The sequence below is a fragment of the Scyliorhinus torazame genome, chromosome 4 (genome assembly GCF_047496885.1).
Source record: "Scyliorhinus torazame isolate Kashiwa2021f chromosome 4, sScyTor2.1, whole genome shotgun sequence".
NCBI classification, from domain to species: domain Eukaryota; kingdom Metazoa; phylum Chordata; class Chondrichthyes; order Carcharhiniformes; family Scyliorhinidae; genus Scyliorhinus; species Scyliorhinus torazame.
The window spans coordinates 269,663,756-269,681,705 of NC_092710.1; the positions used below are offsets into that span (position 1 = coordinate 269,663,756).

General features: G+C 49.9%; 1 protein-coding gene across 1 annotated transcript in view; it reads right to left on the reverse strand.

Annotated features, from left to right (window-relative positions):
• LOC140411728 (uncharacterized) overlaps window positions 1-8,390 on the reverse strand; it is a 477,774-nt gene extending 469,384 nt beyond the window's left edge. The window contains exon 1 of the mRNA XM_072500732.1: window positions 8,215-8,390. Coding sequence (XP_072356833.1) covers window positions 8,215-8,341 — 127 coding nt within the window. The 5' untranslated portion in view covers window positions 8,342-8,390. The remainder of the gene's footprint in view (window positions 1-8,214) is intronic.
• Window positions 8,391-17,950: the final 9,560 nt, after the last annotated feature.

Sequence of the window (17,950 nt, forward strand, 5' to 3'; positions counted from 1 at the left end):
CTGGACCGAAGGGCCAGCAGGACGGTCTTCCAGACCGTTCCGTTCTCCCTTTCTACCTGCCCGTTTCCCCGGGGGTTATAGCTGGTCGTCCTGCTTGAGGCGATGCCTTTGCTAAGCAGGAACTAGCGCAACTCGTCGCGCATAAAGGAGGACCCCCTATCACTGTGGATGTATGCGGGGAACCCGAACAGTGTAAAAATAGGTTGGAGTGCCTTGATGACGGTGGTTGTGGTCATGTCCGGGCAGGGGATGGCGAATGGGAACCGGGAGTACTCATCAATCACGTTCAGGAAATACGTGTTGCGGTCGGTGGAGGGGAGGGGGCCTTTGAAGTCCATGCTGAGGCGTTCAAAGGGACGGGAAGCCTTTATCAGATGCGCCCTCTCTGGTCGGTAGAAGTGCGGTTTGCACTCCGCGCAGATTCGGCAGTCCCTGGTGACTGTCCTGACCTCCTCGATGGAGTAAAGCAGGTTCCGGGACTTAACAAAATGGAAGAACCGGGTGACTCCCGGGTGGCAGAGGTCCTCGTGGAGGGCTTGGAGGCGGTCTACTTGTGCAGTGGCACAAGTGCCGCGGGATAGGGCATCAGGGGGCTCGTTCAGCTTCCCGGGACGATACAAGATCTCGTAATTGAAGGTGGAGAGTTTGATCCTCCACCGCAAGATCTTGTCGTTCTTAATCTTGCCCCGTTGTGCATTATCGAACATGAAGGCCACCGACCGTTGGTCCGTGAGGAGAGTGCCGCACAGCTTCCACTATGGCCTGGGCCTCCTTTTCGACCGAGGAGTGGCAAATTTCGGAGGCATGGAGAGTGCGGGAGAAGAAAGCCACAGGCCTGCCCGCTTGGTTGAGGGTGGCCGCTAGAGCTACGTCAGACACGTCGCTCTCGACCTGGAAGGGGAGGGACTCGTCGATGGCGCGCATCGTGGCTTTTGCGATGTCTGCTTTGATGCGGCAGAAGGCATGGCGGGCCTCCGTCGACAGGGGGAAGGTTGTGGCCTGGATCAGGGGTCGAGCCTTGTCGGCGTAAATACGCGTGGGGGCGTACGCAAGGGCGTTTTTGTACGCCACGTCCATGGACCCTGCCAGGGCCCGGGCCTCGGTGAGGCCCAGCGTGTCCATTTCGAGTAGCCTTCGGCGAATATCGGGGGATATCATACCTGCCACGAAAGCGTCTCGAATTAAAAGTTCGGAATGCTCGTTCGCCGTCACCACTGGGCAGCCGCAGTTTTGGCCCAGCACGATCAGTGCCCGGTAGAAATCTTCTAGCGTCCCATCTGGGCTCTGCCGTCCCGTTGCCAGCAGGTGACGGGCGTAGACCTGATTAAGTGGACGAATGTAGTGTCCTTCCAGCAGTTCCATGGCTTTATCATAGTTCACCGCCCCTTCGATCAGGGGGTAGATCGCCGGGCTGACCCGCCAGCTTAGGAGGTGTATTTTCTGCCTTTCCGTGGGGGTGTCAGCAGCCGTATCGAGGTAGCTCTGGAAGCATGCCAGCCAATGCTTAAAAATCATGGCAGAGTTTGCTGCGTGATGGCTGAGCTGAAGGCACGCCAGCTTGATGCGGAGATCCATCCTTCAAAGTACTTATCTGATTAAATTGATACACAATCAATACGCTTGAGTCCACGTGGAGTCATATCGATTCAGCTTTAATCAGATAGAACTGTACCCAGCAGCGAAGTTACAGAAGTGAAGGCTGCTGGGACAGCATTGGTTCTTATACCCCGCCTCTCAGGGCGGGGCTATGTACATTACCCAATGGTAGACCCCGCGGTCTAGCCAATGGTCATTCCTCTCTCTGGTACCGCAATACCTGGTATTACCACAGTAAGGAGAGTGAATCTCTTACCGGCCAGGTAATGCATCCAATGCCGCACCGCTTCAACGATAGCTTGGGCCTCCTTCTCGACGGATGAGTGTTGAATTTTAAAGGCATGAAGGGTGCGGGAAAAGAATGCCACGGGTCTGCCTGCCTGATTTAGAGTGGCGGCAAGGGCGACGTCTGAAGCGTCGCTTTCTACTTGGAAAGGCAGTGACTCGTCCACTGCGCGTATCCCGGCCTTGGCGATGTCTGCTCTGATGCGGGCGAAAGCGTGTTGTGCCTCGGCGGCAAGGAGGAATTGGGTGGACTGGATGAGTGGGCGGGCCTTGTCCGCATAGTTTGGGACCCACTGAGCATAGTAGGAAAAGAACGCCAGGCAGCGTTTGAGGGCCTTGGGGCAGTGGGGGAGGGGAAGTTCCATGAGGCGGCGCATGCGCCCGGGGTCGGGCCCGAGAAGTCCGTTTTGGACTATATCACCGAGAATGGCTAACCGGGTTGTGTTGAACACACACTTCTCTTTGTTGTAGGTCAGGTTGAGAAGAGTGGCAGTGCGGAGGAATTTATCGAGGTTGGCATCGTGGTCCTGCTGGTCATGGCCGCAGATGGTGACATTATCTAAGTACGGAAAGGTGGCCCACAAATCGTACTGGTCGACCATTCAGTCCATCTCTCTTTGGAAGACTGAGACACCAAAAGGGACCCTAAGGAAGTAGTAGAGGCGATCGTCCACCTCGAAGGCAGTGTATGGCCGGTCTGACTTCCGGATGAGGAGCTGGTGGTAGGCGGATTTCAGGTCAATTGTTGAGAAGACCCGGTACTGTGCAATCTGATTGACCATATCAGATATGCGTGGGAGGGGGTACGCGTCGAGCTGCATGTACTGATTGATGGTCTGGCTGTAGTCCATGACCATCCTGTTTTTCTCCCCAGTTTTAACCACTTCCACTTGGGCTCTCCAGGGGCTGTTGCTGGCCTCGATAATACCCTCCTTAAGCAGCCGCTGGATTTCGGACCTGATGAAGGTCTTGTCCTGGGTGCTGTACTGTCTGCTCCTAGTGGCAACGGGCTTGCAATCCACAGTTAGATTGGCAAAAAGGGAAGGGGAATCGACCTTGAGGGTCGCGAGGCCGCAAACGGTAAGGGGGGGTAAGGGCCCGCCGAATTTGAGGGTGAGGCTCTCACCTGGTGAGTGCAGCGCAGAGATTAGGAAGGACATAGAGGCGAAAGTTACTAAATTCTATGCCCTGGCCCGTGAGGGTGACTGTACAAAAGCCTCGGTTTGGGACGGAGTAGGATCCGGAGGCTAGGGTGGCCAATTCTTTGATTGGCAGGGTGGACCGCGAGGGAGCAGTGCCTTACCGTATCTGGGTGAACGAAGCTTTCTGTGCTCCCAGAGTCCAGCAGGCACGAGGTCGCGTGGCCGTTGATTTTAACCGTCGTCGACGCGATGGCCAGGTTGTGCGGGCGAGATTGGTCCAGCGTCATCGAAGCGAGCTGCGGGTAGCCATTGGATGCTTCGGGTGACAAGCGTGTGCGGTTCCGATGCCGGGATGTCCGGAGACCCTGTGGGGGACAAGATGGCGGCGCCCATGGTGCGCACATTGTGGTGTCGGGACAAGATGGCAGAGCCCATGGTGTGCACATTGCGGGGTCGGGCCAAGATGGCGGCGCCCATTGGTCGCACATGGACCCGGGAGGAGAAGATGGCGGCCCCCATTGTGCGTCTGGCGTGGGGGAGGGGGCGATAGCGGGCGCGATCGCAGCGACTGCGCGGGCCTGGCACAAAGCCGCGAAGTGGCCCTTTTTACTGCAGGATTTACAAACGGCAGTGCAGGCCGGGCAGTGTTGGCTGGGGTGCTTCTGCTGACCGCAGAAGTAGCAGCGGGGACCCCCGGGGTGCGCGGATTGGCATGCGGCGCAGGCGTATTGCGAAGGCAGGGCCCCGGTTGAGGAGGTCGTTGGCAGGGTCCAGGAGGGGTAGGAAGGAGTAGAAGGGTGGGCAGCGCGGCGGGAGAGGTACGTTACGGGATGCGACCGTCATGGAGAGCGCAAAGGTTTTTGTCTCCGCCAGTTCGAGCATGGTCCCTTCCAGCAATCGTTCTCGGATGCGGTCCGACGCAATCCCCGTCATTAGGCATCGCGCATGCGGAGATTCGAGTGTTCGGCGGCCGTGACGGCCTGACAGTCACAGTCCCGGACGAGTGGGATTAGGGTCCGCCAGAAGTCTTCGATGGTCTCACCAGGTAGTTCCGAGCGGGTGACGAGTACATGCCTGGCGAAGAGCGTGTTCGTCTTCTGCACATAGTGTTTTGTGAGGAGTTCCATTGCTTTTGTGTAATTCGTGGCGTCTTGGATCAACGGGACCACGCTGGAGCTCAGTCTGGAGTACAGGACGTTTATCTTCTGAGCCTCCGTTGGTGCGGGGTCCGCCGCGTTGATTTAAGTGTCGAAACATGCTAGCCAGTGAATAAAGTCTTTCCTGGCGTCGGGCGAGTGCGGATCCAGCTGCAGGCGATCGGGCTTAATTCGGATATCCATTCTGTGGAAAATCTGACTGTAATAAATTGATGCACGATCAATTGCACAAAGACTAAAGTTGGGTACAACTGTGGCTTTATTACAGTCAGATGTGTGGCCTCCTGCTGCAGCTGGCGAAATGGCAGGGCACTGGAGGTCATACATATTTATACAGTTCTCCGTGGGCAGAGCCAGCCGGCAGGAGCTACCGGCGAACCTGGTCGCACATGGCTGGGGGTGCACAAAATGGCAGCAGGATGGCGACGCCCAGAGGCCGCACGTGGCCCTGGAGGAAGATGGCAGTGCCCGCTGGCTGCACGGGGACCGTGGAGAGGATTGTGGTGGCGGTCCGCATTCGCCACCGGAGACTGGAGCGACTGCCCGGGCCTGGCATACCGCCACGAAGTGGCCCTTTTTACTGTATCCCTTGCAGGTGGATGCACGGGCTGGACAGCGCTGTTGGGAGTGCTTGGCTTGCCCACAAAAATAGCAGCGGTGCCCCCCGGGGTTGCCAGGGCGTCTTGCAGCACAGGCTTGTGGGGGGATGGGAGATGCCTCGGGGTCGGCCGCGCGGTTGGGGACATAAGCGCGGGTGTTTCGGGAGGCCACATCCAGGGAGCCGGCAAGGGCCCATGCCTCCTTGAGGCCTAGTGTGTCTTTCTCCAGCAGTCGCTGGCGGATTTGGGAGGACAGCATACCTGCATTGAAAGCGTCCCAGATCAAACGTTCTGGGTGGTCGCTCGCCGAAACTTGCGGGCAGCTGCAGTTTCTCCCCAACACCAGGAGCGCACGGTAGAATTCTTCCAGCGATTCCCCAGGGATTTGTCGCCTGGTCGCCTCGTCACTAACAGATGTCGGGCGTAGACCTGGTTTACAGGGCGAATATAATGTCCTTTTAGCAGCTCCATTGCTGCATGGAAATCGTCCGCGTCCTCGATGAGGGTGTAGATTTCTGGGCTCACCCTCGAGTGCAGGACTTGCAGTTTCTGTACCTCCTGTGGGTGTGTTTTCGGCCGTTCCGAGATATCATTCGTTTCGCTCTCATTCGTTTCGACTTCACAGTGACTGTCGAATTTGGCTAACACGGTCTGGAACTTGGTCTTGTCCTCGACGTCAGCAAAAGTGAGCGAATTGATGATTTGGATGGCCTGGTCCCCCGCAATCGATAGGAGCAGCGCGATTTTTCTGGCATCGGACCAAAGCCTCAATGTATAGACTGAATTTCTGCTTGAAGGCCCGCCAGTTGGCGCCGAGATTTCCGGAGATCCGGAAGTGTGGAGGGGCCTGCATCTTCTCCATGCCGCTGGAAGGCACTTGCTGGTTGTCACTGAATTATTCAAGGTAAATTACTTAGATGAAGTAGACTCCTGGTATCATGTCATGTTAATCACCCTGGGGTAACACGGACTGCAACAGGATGCAGATGAACAGTAAAGCATACACCAAATGTAGGCGTTGGTTCAATACGATTTATTGAACTTCTGTAACAATGCACGCAGCTGGCTGTGGGTTGACACTCTACTACTCTAAGTGTACTAACTCTAACTTACTAGACCAGGCAAGCTCTGATCTACGTGTAGAAGGTGCTGACTGATATACACCCTGACTGTCACTACAGTTGTCACCAGTGGAAAGAGGCGGAGTGCTGATGCCTCATGTGTTTTATAGTTGGAAGCCCCCTTCTGGTGTTCTGTCTGGTGATTGGTTGTGTTCTTTCCTGTATGCTGATTGGCTAACCTGGGTGTCTTTCACTTCCTGTTTTTACCTCATGATGTGCATGGGTGCATATTATTACACAGGTAAGTCATGAATTTTGATCAGGCCTTCTTGGCAGACCCCAACGAGGTGACAAAGGGGGGCTGGGAGGGTGCAGGGTCAGATTTTAAAGGCTAGGATGGGGAGGGATAAAGGAGGTGTAGAATCTTTTGGGGGGCGGAGGGGTTCCCCAATGTGCACTAGAGACCCTCTTTCTGCCTGACAGCAGACAGCTGTCTCTCTGCCTTTCCCAGCCACACTTAAAATTGTAGCGGAGGTGGTATGTGGTCCTTAAGTGGTCTTTTTGAAAATCCATTCATTGGATATGGGCGTCGCTGGCTAAATCATTATTGCCCTTGAACTGAGTGGCTTTTTTTCAAAGGGCATTTAAGAGTCAACCACATTGCTGTGGATCTTGAGTCACATGTAGGCCAGACCAGGTAAGGACATTAACGAACCAGATAGGTTTTTTTGATAATTGACAATGGTTTCATGATCATTATTAGACTTTTGGTTCCATATTTTTTCCATTTTGAATTGAAATTTCACCATCTGCTGTGGTGGGATTTGAACTCAGGTCACTATTTTGGGTCTCTGGATTACTAGTCCAGTGACATTATCACTACACCACCATCTCCCCTAAAATTGACCACTTGTGAGCCTCAATAAACCCAAGGGTGGGCAAGCTGCCTGACACCTTGCCTGCGTATTATGGGAGACAAGTCATGGGTGGAAGGGAAGATGACAGACAGGCCATCAATTTTATTTTACGATCCCCCCCGTCCACCTTCAAGTAGGTTGGTGGAGATCACCCCTAACAATTAGGTTTCCAAGCGTAATCTTTCTTTCTGAAATCTATGTTGGCTGCTTCTTCTATCTATTTAATTATTAATAACCTCATTGATCAACGTTAGAAGAAGAAATGGTGACATGAGGAGAAACGTTTTATGCGGCGAGTTAGAATCTGAAATCGACTGCCTGAGAGTGTGGTGGAGGCAGATTTAATCATGGTGTTCAAAAGGGAATTATCTCAGAGCAAAAAATTGCAAGGCTACGGGGAAAAGCAGAGTAGAACTCGCAACGAGATTCTCAGAGGCAGCACTGACACAAAGGGCTGAAACCATTCATGATTAATCTCTTTCAATCCTTATTAACTAAACTGCAAAAACTTTGCCTCTTGAGTTTCCTGCTCTACACCCTTTTTTTTAATCCTCCTCTGCCATACTAATTTAAACCTTCACCCACATCTCCAGTTATTCTCCCCAGAGGATATTGGCCCCAGCTTTCCTATGGTTTAGAGTGGCATGATTTATTCATCCTCCGGAAATGGTCACAATGGCCACTCGAGATCCTGAATCGAAACTATGACCTAATTCCTAAAACTCTTTTATTAGGACCTGGATCCAATCCTTCCATATGCCACTACTCCAGCATTAACATAAACGCACCCCACACTAACCACCGCCCTCTCCACTCGTCCCCCTCAACCACCCCCCCACCCCCACCCTACACTCCCCACCCAACCACCACCCCCTAAGCCTCCACCAACCCCATCATTTGACAGATACTTTTATTGCACTTTCTCGGACACTTTGGAGGCAACACATGACTTGGGACTCATTAGAACATACAGTTAACTCTCAAACCAGTGGTTCTATGAGCACTCTCACCAATGACTCATATGACATTGGGTTCAAGCCTCACTCTAGAGATTTGACTATCTAATCAAGACTGGTGTTGTACTGTCGGATGTGCCATCATTTGGATGAAATGTTAAAGCAAGGCCCAGTCTTCCCTCTTACTTAAATACAGGTAATTCTGCTGCACAATTTGAAGAAGAGCAGGTGTGCTCTCCCAGTGCCTTGGACAATATTTATCCCTCAACTAACACCACAAAAATATATTATTTGTTCTTATTGCAGATTGTGCAATTTTGCTTGGTACAAATTGGTTCTCACTTTTGCCGACACTATGATACTGACTACATTTCAAAAGTATTTGGTTGGATGCCAAGTGTGAATATGATGAAAATATGAAAGGCACTATATAAATGCAAGTTCTGTCTTTGGTTTAAAACCCTTTGTAGTAGTAACTAGCATGCATGCAAATGTACTTACTTGAACGTGGCCTCTTTCCCTTGATAGTATTATGACTCGACTCCAGTTGCTTTGCACTACCAACCAGCCTATGATAGAGCAAATATAACAGAATTCCACTGAAAATTATTTTATAATTTGGTGACATTGCCTGAAAGGACAAACCATGAATATACTGGAGATTTGACAATGGGGCGTTCAGGCAATGTATATTGCCATTTCTGCAGTATGCGGTGAGAGATGTTACCATATGAAATGATCAAAAAAATCCTAAATTACCACGGAGACCATGAAAATAGATTGCTTAATTACCATGGAGACAGTGACACATCATAATATATCAGGGCCTGGGTTACTATGGAGACCACATTCTTAAGACTATTGTGAATGATCTAGGAGAATTTATGGTGACATAGGTGTCTGAGAATTGTAGAGCATGTTGGGAGACAAAATGCTTTCAGTGACTCTGAAGACACCTCATCTCTTCACAATACTTGCCAGAGGATTATTTATGGTTATTAATAAATGAATCAGTAGTTATTTTCAATTTTCCTCCGGACAATTCTTTTCTTTGTTGTAATTTTTTCTCCTTCTTGTCACTTTTGGCATGGCCTCTTTTTGGAAGGTTCATTTTATTCTGAACTAACCCAGTGATCTTGTGCTGGCATTTAAAACCCAGAAGGTTGTGAGATCCAATCCCAGCATGGTACGTTTTGTGACAACTGACTTTAATAAGTCCGGTAATTTGTAAGTGATGCAGCAAAAGACGTAAATGTTCCTTAATGCTACATGATCAAGCCTAACTTACACCTGTAGTCTACACAATGTGATTGGCTCAATACAGATCAGGGGGAATGAGGGATAGCAGCAACTACAGTCTTTCCAATGTTGCTCTAAAATACAGCTGAACGGTTCAATTTTTCTTCTGCACTAACATTGTCCATAGTATTAATATTGCAGATTGAGTTAGCATCTATACTATAATCTTCCTTTTTTTAAAATAATGTATGCTTGCGCTTCTTTAATTCAAAAAGAAATAGCCAAAACCAAAACACTAATTAGTTATTTACACAATCTGCAATGACCATTTTGGCTATTTAGAAAGGGAGATTGGGACACAGTTGTAAATTTGTTGCAATGGTGATACCAAGTTTTGTAACATTGATATTGGCTGCCAGCCTATGTTTATATTATTAAATCTTTTTGTAGTTCAGCTTAAGGCAAAATGTGATGGACTTCTCTGAGGCCTTTGCATCAATGCTTCAGAGTTACAGGTTTTTTTTGTACTTTTACACGTCGAAGCAAACAAGGAAAAAAATGATGTCACATTGCACTGATGCTGTGACCAACCACTGGCGGAATTAAGAGGAGTAGCCACAGTGGCCGATGAGGATCAGTGAAATGTAATGCTTACTGTTGGTCATCCATTTATTTTTTTATTTTTTAGAAATTTAGTGTACCCAATTCATTTTTTCCAATTAAGGGGCAATTTAGTGCAGCCAATCCACCTACCCTGCACATCTTTGGGTTGTGGGGGTGAAACCCACGCAAACACGGGGAGAATGGGCAAACTCCACACAGACAGTGACCCAGAGCCGGGATCGAACCTGGGACCCCGGCGCCGTGAGACAGCAGTGCTAACCCACTGCGCCACCGTGCTGCCCTGCTCATCCATTTTTTACCTTTACTTACTATCAATATTTCCACCCAACTTCTTTCCTTGCTAATGTCCTTTTACTCCAAAGTTAATACATAAAACCAGTCAGTTCCAACTTCAATTAGCAGACTAAATGGCATCACAGACCAGAAATAACGCATTATGTGAAGTTTCTATGTATTTGCATGGCAGTTTACTCCTGACAGTTAAGATTTACATATTTGGCCTGCATTTCTCCCCACAGTCGCTGCCTAATGGGAGAATAACAGCTTGGTTTAAATGGCTGCATCAACTATTTAAGCTGCAGCATTCTTCCCTGCTACTGAAGGGAAAGAATTGGCATCTGAACTGGTAATTTCTCTTATTCTAAATTTTTAAAAAAGAATGCTAACATTGCATTTGCCTTCCTAACTGCCGACTGAACCTGCATGTTAATCTCTTTTTTTAAGTTTAGAGTACCCAATTCAGTTTTTTTTCCCAATTAAGGGGCAATTTAGCATGGTCAATCCACCTACCCTGCACATCTTTGGGTTGTGGGGGTGAGACCCAGCAGACACGGGGAAACATGCAAACTCCACATGGATCGAACCCAGGTCCTCGGCGCCGTGAGGCAACTGTGCTAACCTGCACGTTAATCTTAAGAGAATCTTGAACTAGGACTTCTAAGTCCCTTTGTGCTTCTGATTTCTGAAGCCTTTTCCCGTTTAGAAAATAGTCTAGGCCTCCATTCTTCCTACCGAAGTGCATAACCTCACACTTTGCCACATTGTATTCCATCTGCCACTTCTGTGCTCGCTGTCCTAGCCGGCCTAAATCCTTCTGCAGGCCCCCGGCTTCCTCAATACTACCTGTCCCTCTGCATATCTTTGTATCATCAGTTCCTTCTTCCAGATCGTTAATGTATATTGTGAAAAGTTGTGGTCCCAGCACAGACCCCTGAGGCACACCACTAGTCACCGGCTGCCATCCTGAAAAAGACCCCTTTATTCCCACTCTCTGCCTCCTGCCAGTCAGCCATTCCTCTATCCACGCCAGGATCTTACCCTTAAAAACCATGGGCTCTGAACTTATTTAACAGTCTCCTATGCGGCACCTTATCAAAGGCCTTCAGGAAATCTAAATAGAACATGTGCACTGGTTCTCCTTTGTCTAACTTCCTTGTTATCTCCTCAAAGAACTCTAACAGATTTGTCAGGCATGACCTCTCCTTGATGAATCAGCCATATTATGTATTTTCTTTTATTTCCTTTTCTTTTCATGTACTCAATGACCTGTTGAGCTGCTCGCAGAAAAATACTTTTCACTGTACCTCGGTATACGTGACAATAAACAAATCCAATCCAATCCAATCCGAATTTTATCATGTAGCTCCAAGTACTCTGCAATCTCATCTTTAATAATGGACTCTAAAATCTTACAAATAACCGAAGTCAGGCTAACCCGCCTATAATTTCCCATCTCCTGTCTCCTTCCCTTCTTAAACAGGGGTGTTACATTAGCCATTTTCCAGTCCTCCAGTGAATCCTGAAAGATCACCACCAATTCCTCCACAGTCTCCTCAGCTATCACCTTTAGAACCTGGAGTGTAGTCCATCCGGTCCAGGTGATTTAGCCACGTTCGGTCTCACTCTAATGTGCAGATTTCCGAGGTACCTGAGTCTTTGGGATTCATCCCCTTCAGCTCAGAGACCTCGGGCGAGTGCCAAATCCAGAATTGCTTGTTCCCTAGTGGGCTCTACCACAAGCTGCTCCAAAAAACCGACTCGTAGACATTCCACAAATTCCTTTTCTTCAGATCCACTACCAACCTGATTTTTCCAGTCCACCTGCATATTGAAGTCCCTCATGATTATTGTAAATTGCCTTTCTGATATATCTTTTCTATCTCCTGATTTATTTTCTACCTCACATCCTGCCTACGGTTAGGGGTCCTGAACATAACTCCCATCAGGGTCTTTTTTCCTTTGCGATTCCTCAATTCTATCCACACAGATTATGGGCTTGATTCAACCAAATGGGAACAAAGTCCCATAGCGAGCGCATTTAGCCGTATGTTTCCCAGCACCTGCAATGGCTATTCAACACAACTCACGTTGTATAAAGGTCCTCAACGGAGAATGCGCGGCCAAGGCCCCAGTGTAGCGAGAGATCGGAACGTCATTTTCAAATGTCGTCCCGATCCCCAAGGCCTCCGAAGCGATCCCCCAGCCCTATGGGAGGGTCCCCAGCGCTCCCCCTGCATTCCCCCAACACGCAGGCAGGGCACCCCCAGCCTGATCGTGCACACAAAATGTCAGCACCATCCTGCCCAAAGGGCATGCAGCTGGAGGCCTCCGATCCCCTGGCAGACTCCCACGAGTTCCGTTCCATCTGGTCCCCATTTGTGGGGCGTGTTTCAACGTCGATCTCGCGAGCCGTTGCGATCCGGGCAGATGCCGGTGCATCATGGACATTGGATCGGCCCTACGCCTTCTAATCCTATATCGCTTCTTGCTATCGATTTCATTTCTTTCCTTACGAACAATGCAACCCCGCCCCCTCTGCCCATCTGCCTGTCCTTTCAATAGGAAACATATCCTTGGATACTTAGATCCCAGCCCTGATCCCCTTGCAGCCACATCTCTATGATGCCCACAACATCATAATGGCCAATTTCAATTTGTGCAACAAGCTCATTTACCTTGTTCTGTATACTGTGCGCATTCAGGTACAACACGCTCAATCCTGCATTGACCACCGCCCATCTCATATTTGTCCCCTTTTTGCACTGCCTGAGGTTAGATTCCTGCTACCTTCTATACTCTGTTCTATTACATGTTCTGGAAACGTTTCTAACCTCTCCTGAGCCCTCGGCCCCTTTAACTAGTTTAAAGCCCTCGTCATTAACCTGCACTTCTACCTTCTCCTTTAACTTTGATTTTCTAGACCTTTATTAAAGAAATGAAGCTGGAGGCAAATTAAAAGACACTTAAGCCTTGGAGAAGAACTGTGGCAGCGATTTGTGGTGCTGAATTATATAAATTTAAGTAGCTCTATGTGAAATAATGGGCTGTGTGGATGGTTCAAGGTTGATCTGTCTTGCAGGGACCTTGTTAGGGGGAGGGGGGGTGGGCTTTGAATTTAGTTCTGCTGTTTGGGTGACTATTTTTCTAAAGTGACTGTTTCTTCACTGTTTTTTCTGTTGTTTGTTTACTGGGGAATGTGATGCTTTTAAAATGTTTTTTTTTTTTTGGGGGGGGGGGGAGAGAGGAGAGTACAATAGGGAGACAGACTGCTTGGTGCCAGGGGCGGGAGCTATTGAGTCAGCATGGGTTAGCTGACTCTCGGAAGCGCAGTGGGGGGTGAGCAGGTGTTAAGCTGGAGCTTGACTTGGGGGATTGGGTTTCTAGTGTTGTTGCTAGGGGGAGAGGGAGGGGGGGGGGAGCTGCTTTGCTGACAGGGGAGGAACTGTTACTAGGGGACAAATGGGAGATCGGGAACGGCGACAGCCCAAGTGGGGACTCGAGGAAGCGGAGGGCGCGAACTCGAGGCTGGCCTAAAAAGGATGATGACTAGTCGGCAGGGGGGGGGGGGGAGAGTTGGAAGCCCCCCGTCCAGGCTGATGACATGGAACATGAGTGGACTGAATGGGCTGGTCAAGAGGGCTCGTGTGTTCGCGCATTTGAGGGAACTGAAGGCGGACGTGGCAATTCTACAAGAGACACACCTAAAGGTTACAGACCAGACGAGATTGAGAAAGGGCTAGGTCAGCCAAGTATTCCACTCAGGACTGGACTCAAAGACCAGGGGAGTAGCGATCTTGATCAGCAAACGAGTGGCATTCGAGGCAGGGAGAATCGTGTCAGACAAGGGGGGTAGGTACATAATGGTGAGTGGGAAACTGGAGGGGGTGCCAGTGGTATTTGTGAACATATATGCACCGAATTGGGACGACGTGCAATTTATGAGGCAGATGTTTGGTAAGATCCCAGACTTAGAGTCACATAACCTGATTATGGGAGGAGACTTTAACACAGTCATTGATCCGGAATTGGACCGGTCAAAATCCAGGACATGGAGGAGGCCGGCTGTGGCAAAGGAATTGAAGGGTTTTATGGAACAGATGGGGGGAGTGGACCCATGGAGGTTTGCACGGCCGAGGATGAAGGAGTTTTCTTTTTTTTCAAAAGTCCACAAGGTATACTCTCGCATTGACCTTTTTGTTCCAAGCAGGGCGCTAATACTGGAGGTGGTGGATACTGAGTACTCGGCAATCGCAGTGTCAGATCATGTCCCGCACTGGGTGGATCTACGGGTTAGTGTGGAGAGAGGGCAACGCCCGCTGTGGAGACTGGATGTGGGGTTGCTAGCGGACAAAGCGATCTGTGGGTGGGTTAACAAGTCCATCCAGAACTACCTGGAAACAAATGATACGGGGGAGGTCTCTGCAGCGATGGTCTGGGAAGCTTTGAAGGCAGTAGTCAGAGGGGAATCAATCTCGATACGAGCCAACAGAGAAAAGGTGGAATGGGCTGAGAGGGATAGATTAGTGGAGGAGATACACCAGGTGGGCAGGAGATACTCGGAGGCCCCAGACGCGGGGCTACTGAGGGAGCGGCGGAGGTTACAGATGGAGTTTGGGCTGTTGACCACAGGGAAAGCAGTGGAACAGTTGAGGAAGGCAAGGGGGGCGATCTATGAGTACGGGGAAAAGACAAGCAGAATGTTGTCGCACCGGGTCTCACTCTATGCAGATGACCTGCTCTTGTACATTTCGGACCCATTGGAGGGGATGGGGGAAGTAATGCGAATCTTGGGGGAATTTGGCAATTTTTCGGGGTATGAATTGAACATGGAGAAAAGCGAGTTGTTTGCGATCCAGGCAAGAGGACAGTAGAAGAGACTGGGGGTGCTGCCGCTTAGAATGGTAAGGAAGAGCTTTCGATATCTGGGGATCCAGGTGGCCCGGAAATGGGAGGTACTACACGAGTTAAACCTATCCCGGTTGGTAGAACAAATGGAAGGGGACTTTATGAGATGGGACATGCTCCCGCTATCACTGGCGGGGAGGATACAAACCGTGAAAATGACGGTCCTCCCCAGATTTTTGTTTGTCTTTCGGTGCCTCCCCATCTTCATCCTAAGGCCTTTTTCAAGCGGGTGAATAAGATTATGTCAGGCTTTGTGTGGGCGGGTAAAACCCCACGAGTGAAGAAAGTGTTGCTGGAGCGTAGTCGGGGGGAGGGTGGGTTGGCGCTGCCGAACTTGTGCAATTACTACTGGGCGGCTAATATAGCCATGATTAGGAAGTGGGTAGTGGGGGAGGGGTCGGCATGGGAGCGGATGGAGGCGGCGTCATGTAAAGACACCAGTTTGGGAGCATTGGTAACGGCACTGTCGTGTTGGGTGTTCTGGTTCACAAACAAGCCAACAATGGTGGAAGTGGTGTAACGCTATTTTATTAACTGTTCAACTATGCTAACATACTGTAAACGTGGGTATAAGCAATACCAGCTTAACTGTGGACCCTTTCCTATCACTAGCTTTGGTGAGGCACTCAACACATGGTGAATGTCTGTGATGCAGGCTGTGAGCTCTGTGCTCTGAGCTGGCTGCTGCTAGAACGAGCAGGAACTCTCCTGCCCCCTGTCTTTATAGTGCTTGTGCTCTCACTGGTGATTGGCTGTGGTGTTATGTATACTGGTTGGTCGTACTGCATGTCCATCAGTGTGTTGGATTGGATTGGATTTGTTATTGTCACGTGTACCGAGGTACAGTGAAAAGTATTTTTCTGCGAGCAGCTCAACAGATCATTAAGTACATGAAAAGGAAAGGGAATAAAAGAAAATACATAATAGGGCAACACAACATATACAATGTAACGACATAAGCACTGGCATCGGATGAAGCATACAGGGTGTAGCGTTAATGAGGTCAGTCCATAAGAGGGTCATTTATTAGTCATGTGACAGTGGGGAAGAAGCTGTTTTTGAGTCTGTTAGTGCGTGTTCTCAGACTTCTGTATCTCCTGCCAATTGGAAGAAGTTGGAAGAGTGAGTAAGCCGGGTGGGAGGGATCTTTGATTATGCTGCCCGCTTTCCCCAGGCAGCAGGAGGTGTAGATGGAGTCAATGGATGGGAGGCAGGTTCGTGTGATGGACTGGGTGGTGTTCACGACTCTCTGAAGTTTCTTGCGGTCCTGGGCCGAGCAGTTGCCATACCAGGCTGTGATGCAGCCAGATAGGATGCTTTCTATGGTGCATCTGTAAAAGTTGGTAAGAGTTAATGTGGACATGCCGAATTTCCTTAGTTTCCTGAGGAAGTATAGGCGCTGTTGTGCTTTCTTGGTGGTAGCGTCGACATGGGTGGACCAGGACAGATTTTTGGAGATGTGCACCCCAAGGAATTTGAAACTGCTAACCATCTCCATTTCGGCCCCGTTGATGCTGACAGGGGTGGGTACAGTACTTTGCTTCCTGAAGTCAATTACCAGCTCTTTAGTTTTGCTGGCATTGAGGGAGAGATTGTTGCCGCTACACCACTCCACTAGATTCTCTATCTCCCTCCTGTATTCGGACTCGTCGTTATTAGAGATCCGGCCCACTATGGTCGTATCGTCAGCAAACTTGTAGATGGAGTTGGAACCAAGTTTTGCCACGCAGTCGTGTGTGTACAGGTAGTAGAGTAGGGGGCTAAGTACGCAGCCTTGTGGGGCCCCGGTATTGAGGACTATTGTGGAGGAGGTGTTGTTCATTCTTACTGATTGTGGTCTGTTGGTCAGAAAATCGAGGATCCAGTTGCAGAGTGGAGAGCCAAGTCCTAGGTTTGGGAGCTTTGATATGAGCTTGGCTGGGATTATGGTGTTGAAGGCGGAGCTGTAGTCAATAAATAGGAGTCTAATGTAGGAGTCCTTGTTTTCGAGATGCTCTAGGGATGGGTGTAGGGCCAGGGAAATGGTGTCTGATGTGGACCGGTTGCAGCGGTATGTGAATTGCAGTGGATCAAGGCATTCTGGGAGTATGGAGGTGATGCACTTCATGGTCAATCTCTCAAAGCACTTCATTACGACTGAAGTCAGGGCCACTGGTTGGTAGTCACTGAGGCACGTTGCCTGGTTCTTCTTTGGTACCAGTATGATGGTGGTCTTCTTAAAGCAGGTGGGGACCTCGGAGTGGAGTAGGGACAGGTTATAGATGTCCGCGAATACCTCTGCCAGCTGGTCCGCGCAGGCTCTGAGTGCACGACCAGGGATCCCGTCCGGGCCTGTCGCCTTCCGAGGGTTCACTTTCAGGAAGGCCAATCTGACTTTGGAAGCTGTGATGGTGGGTACGGGTGAATTATGGGCTGCTGGGGCACTCGCCAGCGGGTGTGTGTATGTGATTGCACCATAATGTACTGATGTATATTCTGACAGGCACCTCTGCCGTTCTCGCCGGCCCGATACTCCACAAGTCCGGTGGTAGTGGCAGCTCTGAGGATCTGGGTGCAATGGAGGAGATATAAGAGAGTGGAGGGAGCATCGATTTAGACCCCGATTTATAATAACCACAGGTTTGTTCCGGGTAGGCTAGATGGCGGGTTCCGGATTTGGCAGAGGGCAGGTATTAGAAGGATGGGGGATCTATTTATAGACGGGAGCTTTCCCAGCTAGAAAGCTTTGGAGGATAAATTTAACTTGCCAGCAGGGAAAGGTTTTAGGTGTTTGCAGGTGTGCAACTTCCTGAGAAAACAGGTGACGGCCTTTCCGCTGCTGCCGCCACAGGGGATACAGGATAGAGTAGTTTCTAGTACCTGGGTGGGAGTGGGGAACGTATCGGATATTTACCAGGAGCCTTCGGAGGAGGAGGAATCTCCAGAGGAGGAGCTTAAGGGCAAGTGGGAGGACGAGCTAGGAGGAGAGATAGAGGCGGGTCTATGGGCGGATGCCCTAAGGGGGGTTAATACCTCCTCATCATGTGCCAGGCTTAGTCTGATACAATTTAAGGTAGTCCACCGGACACACATGACAGCGGCTAGGATGAGTAAGTTTTTCGGGGTAGAGGACAGGTGTGCGAGGTGCGCTGGAAACCCAGCAAATCATGTCCACATGTTTTGGGCATGCCCGAAGCTTGGAGGGTTTTGG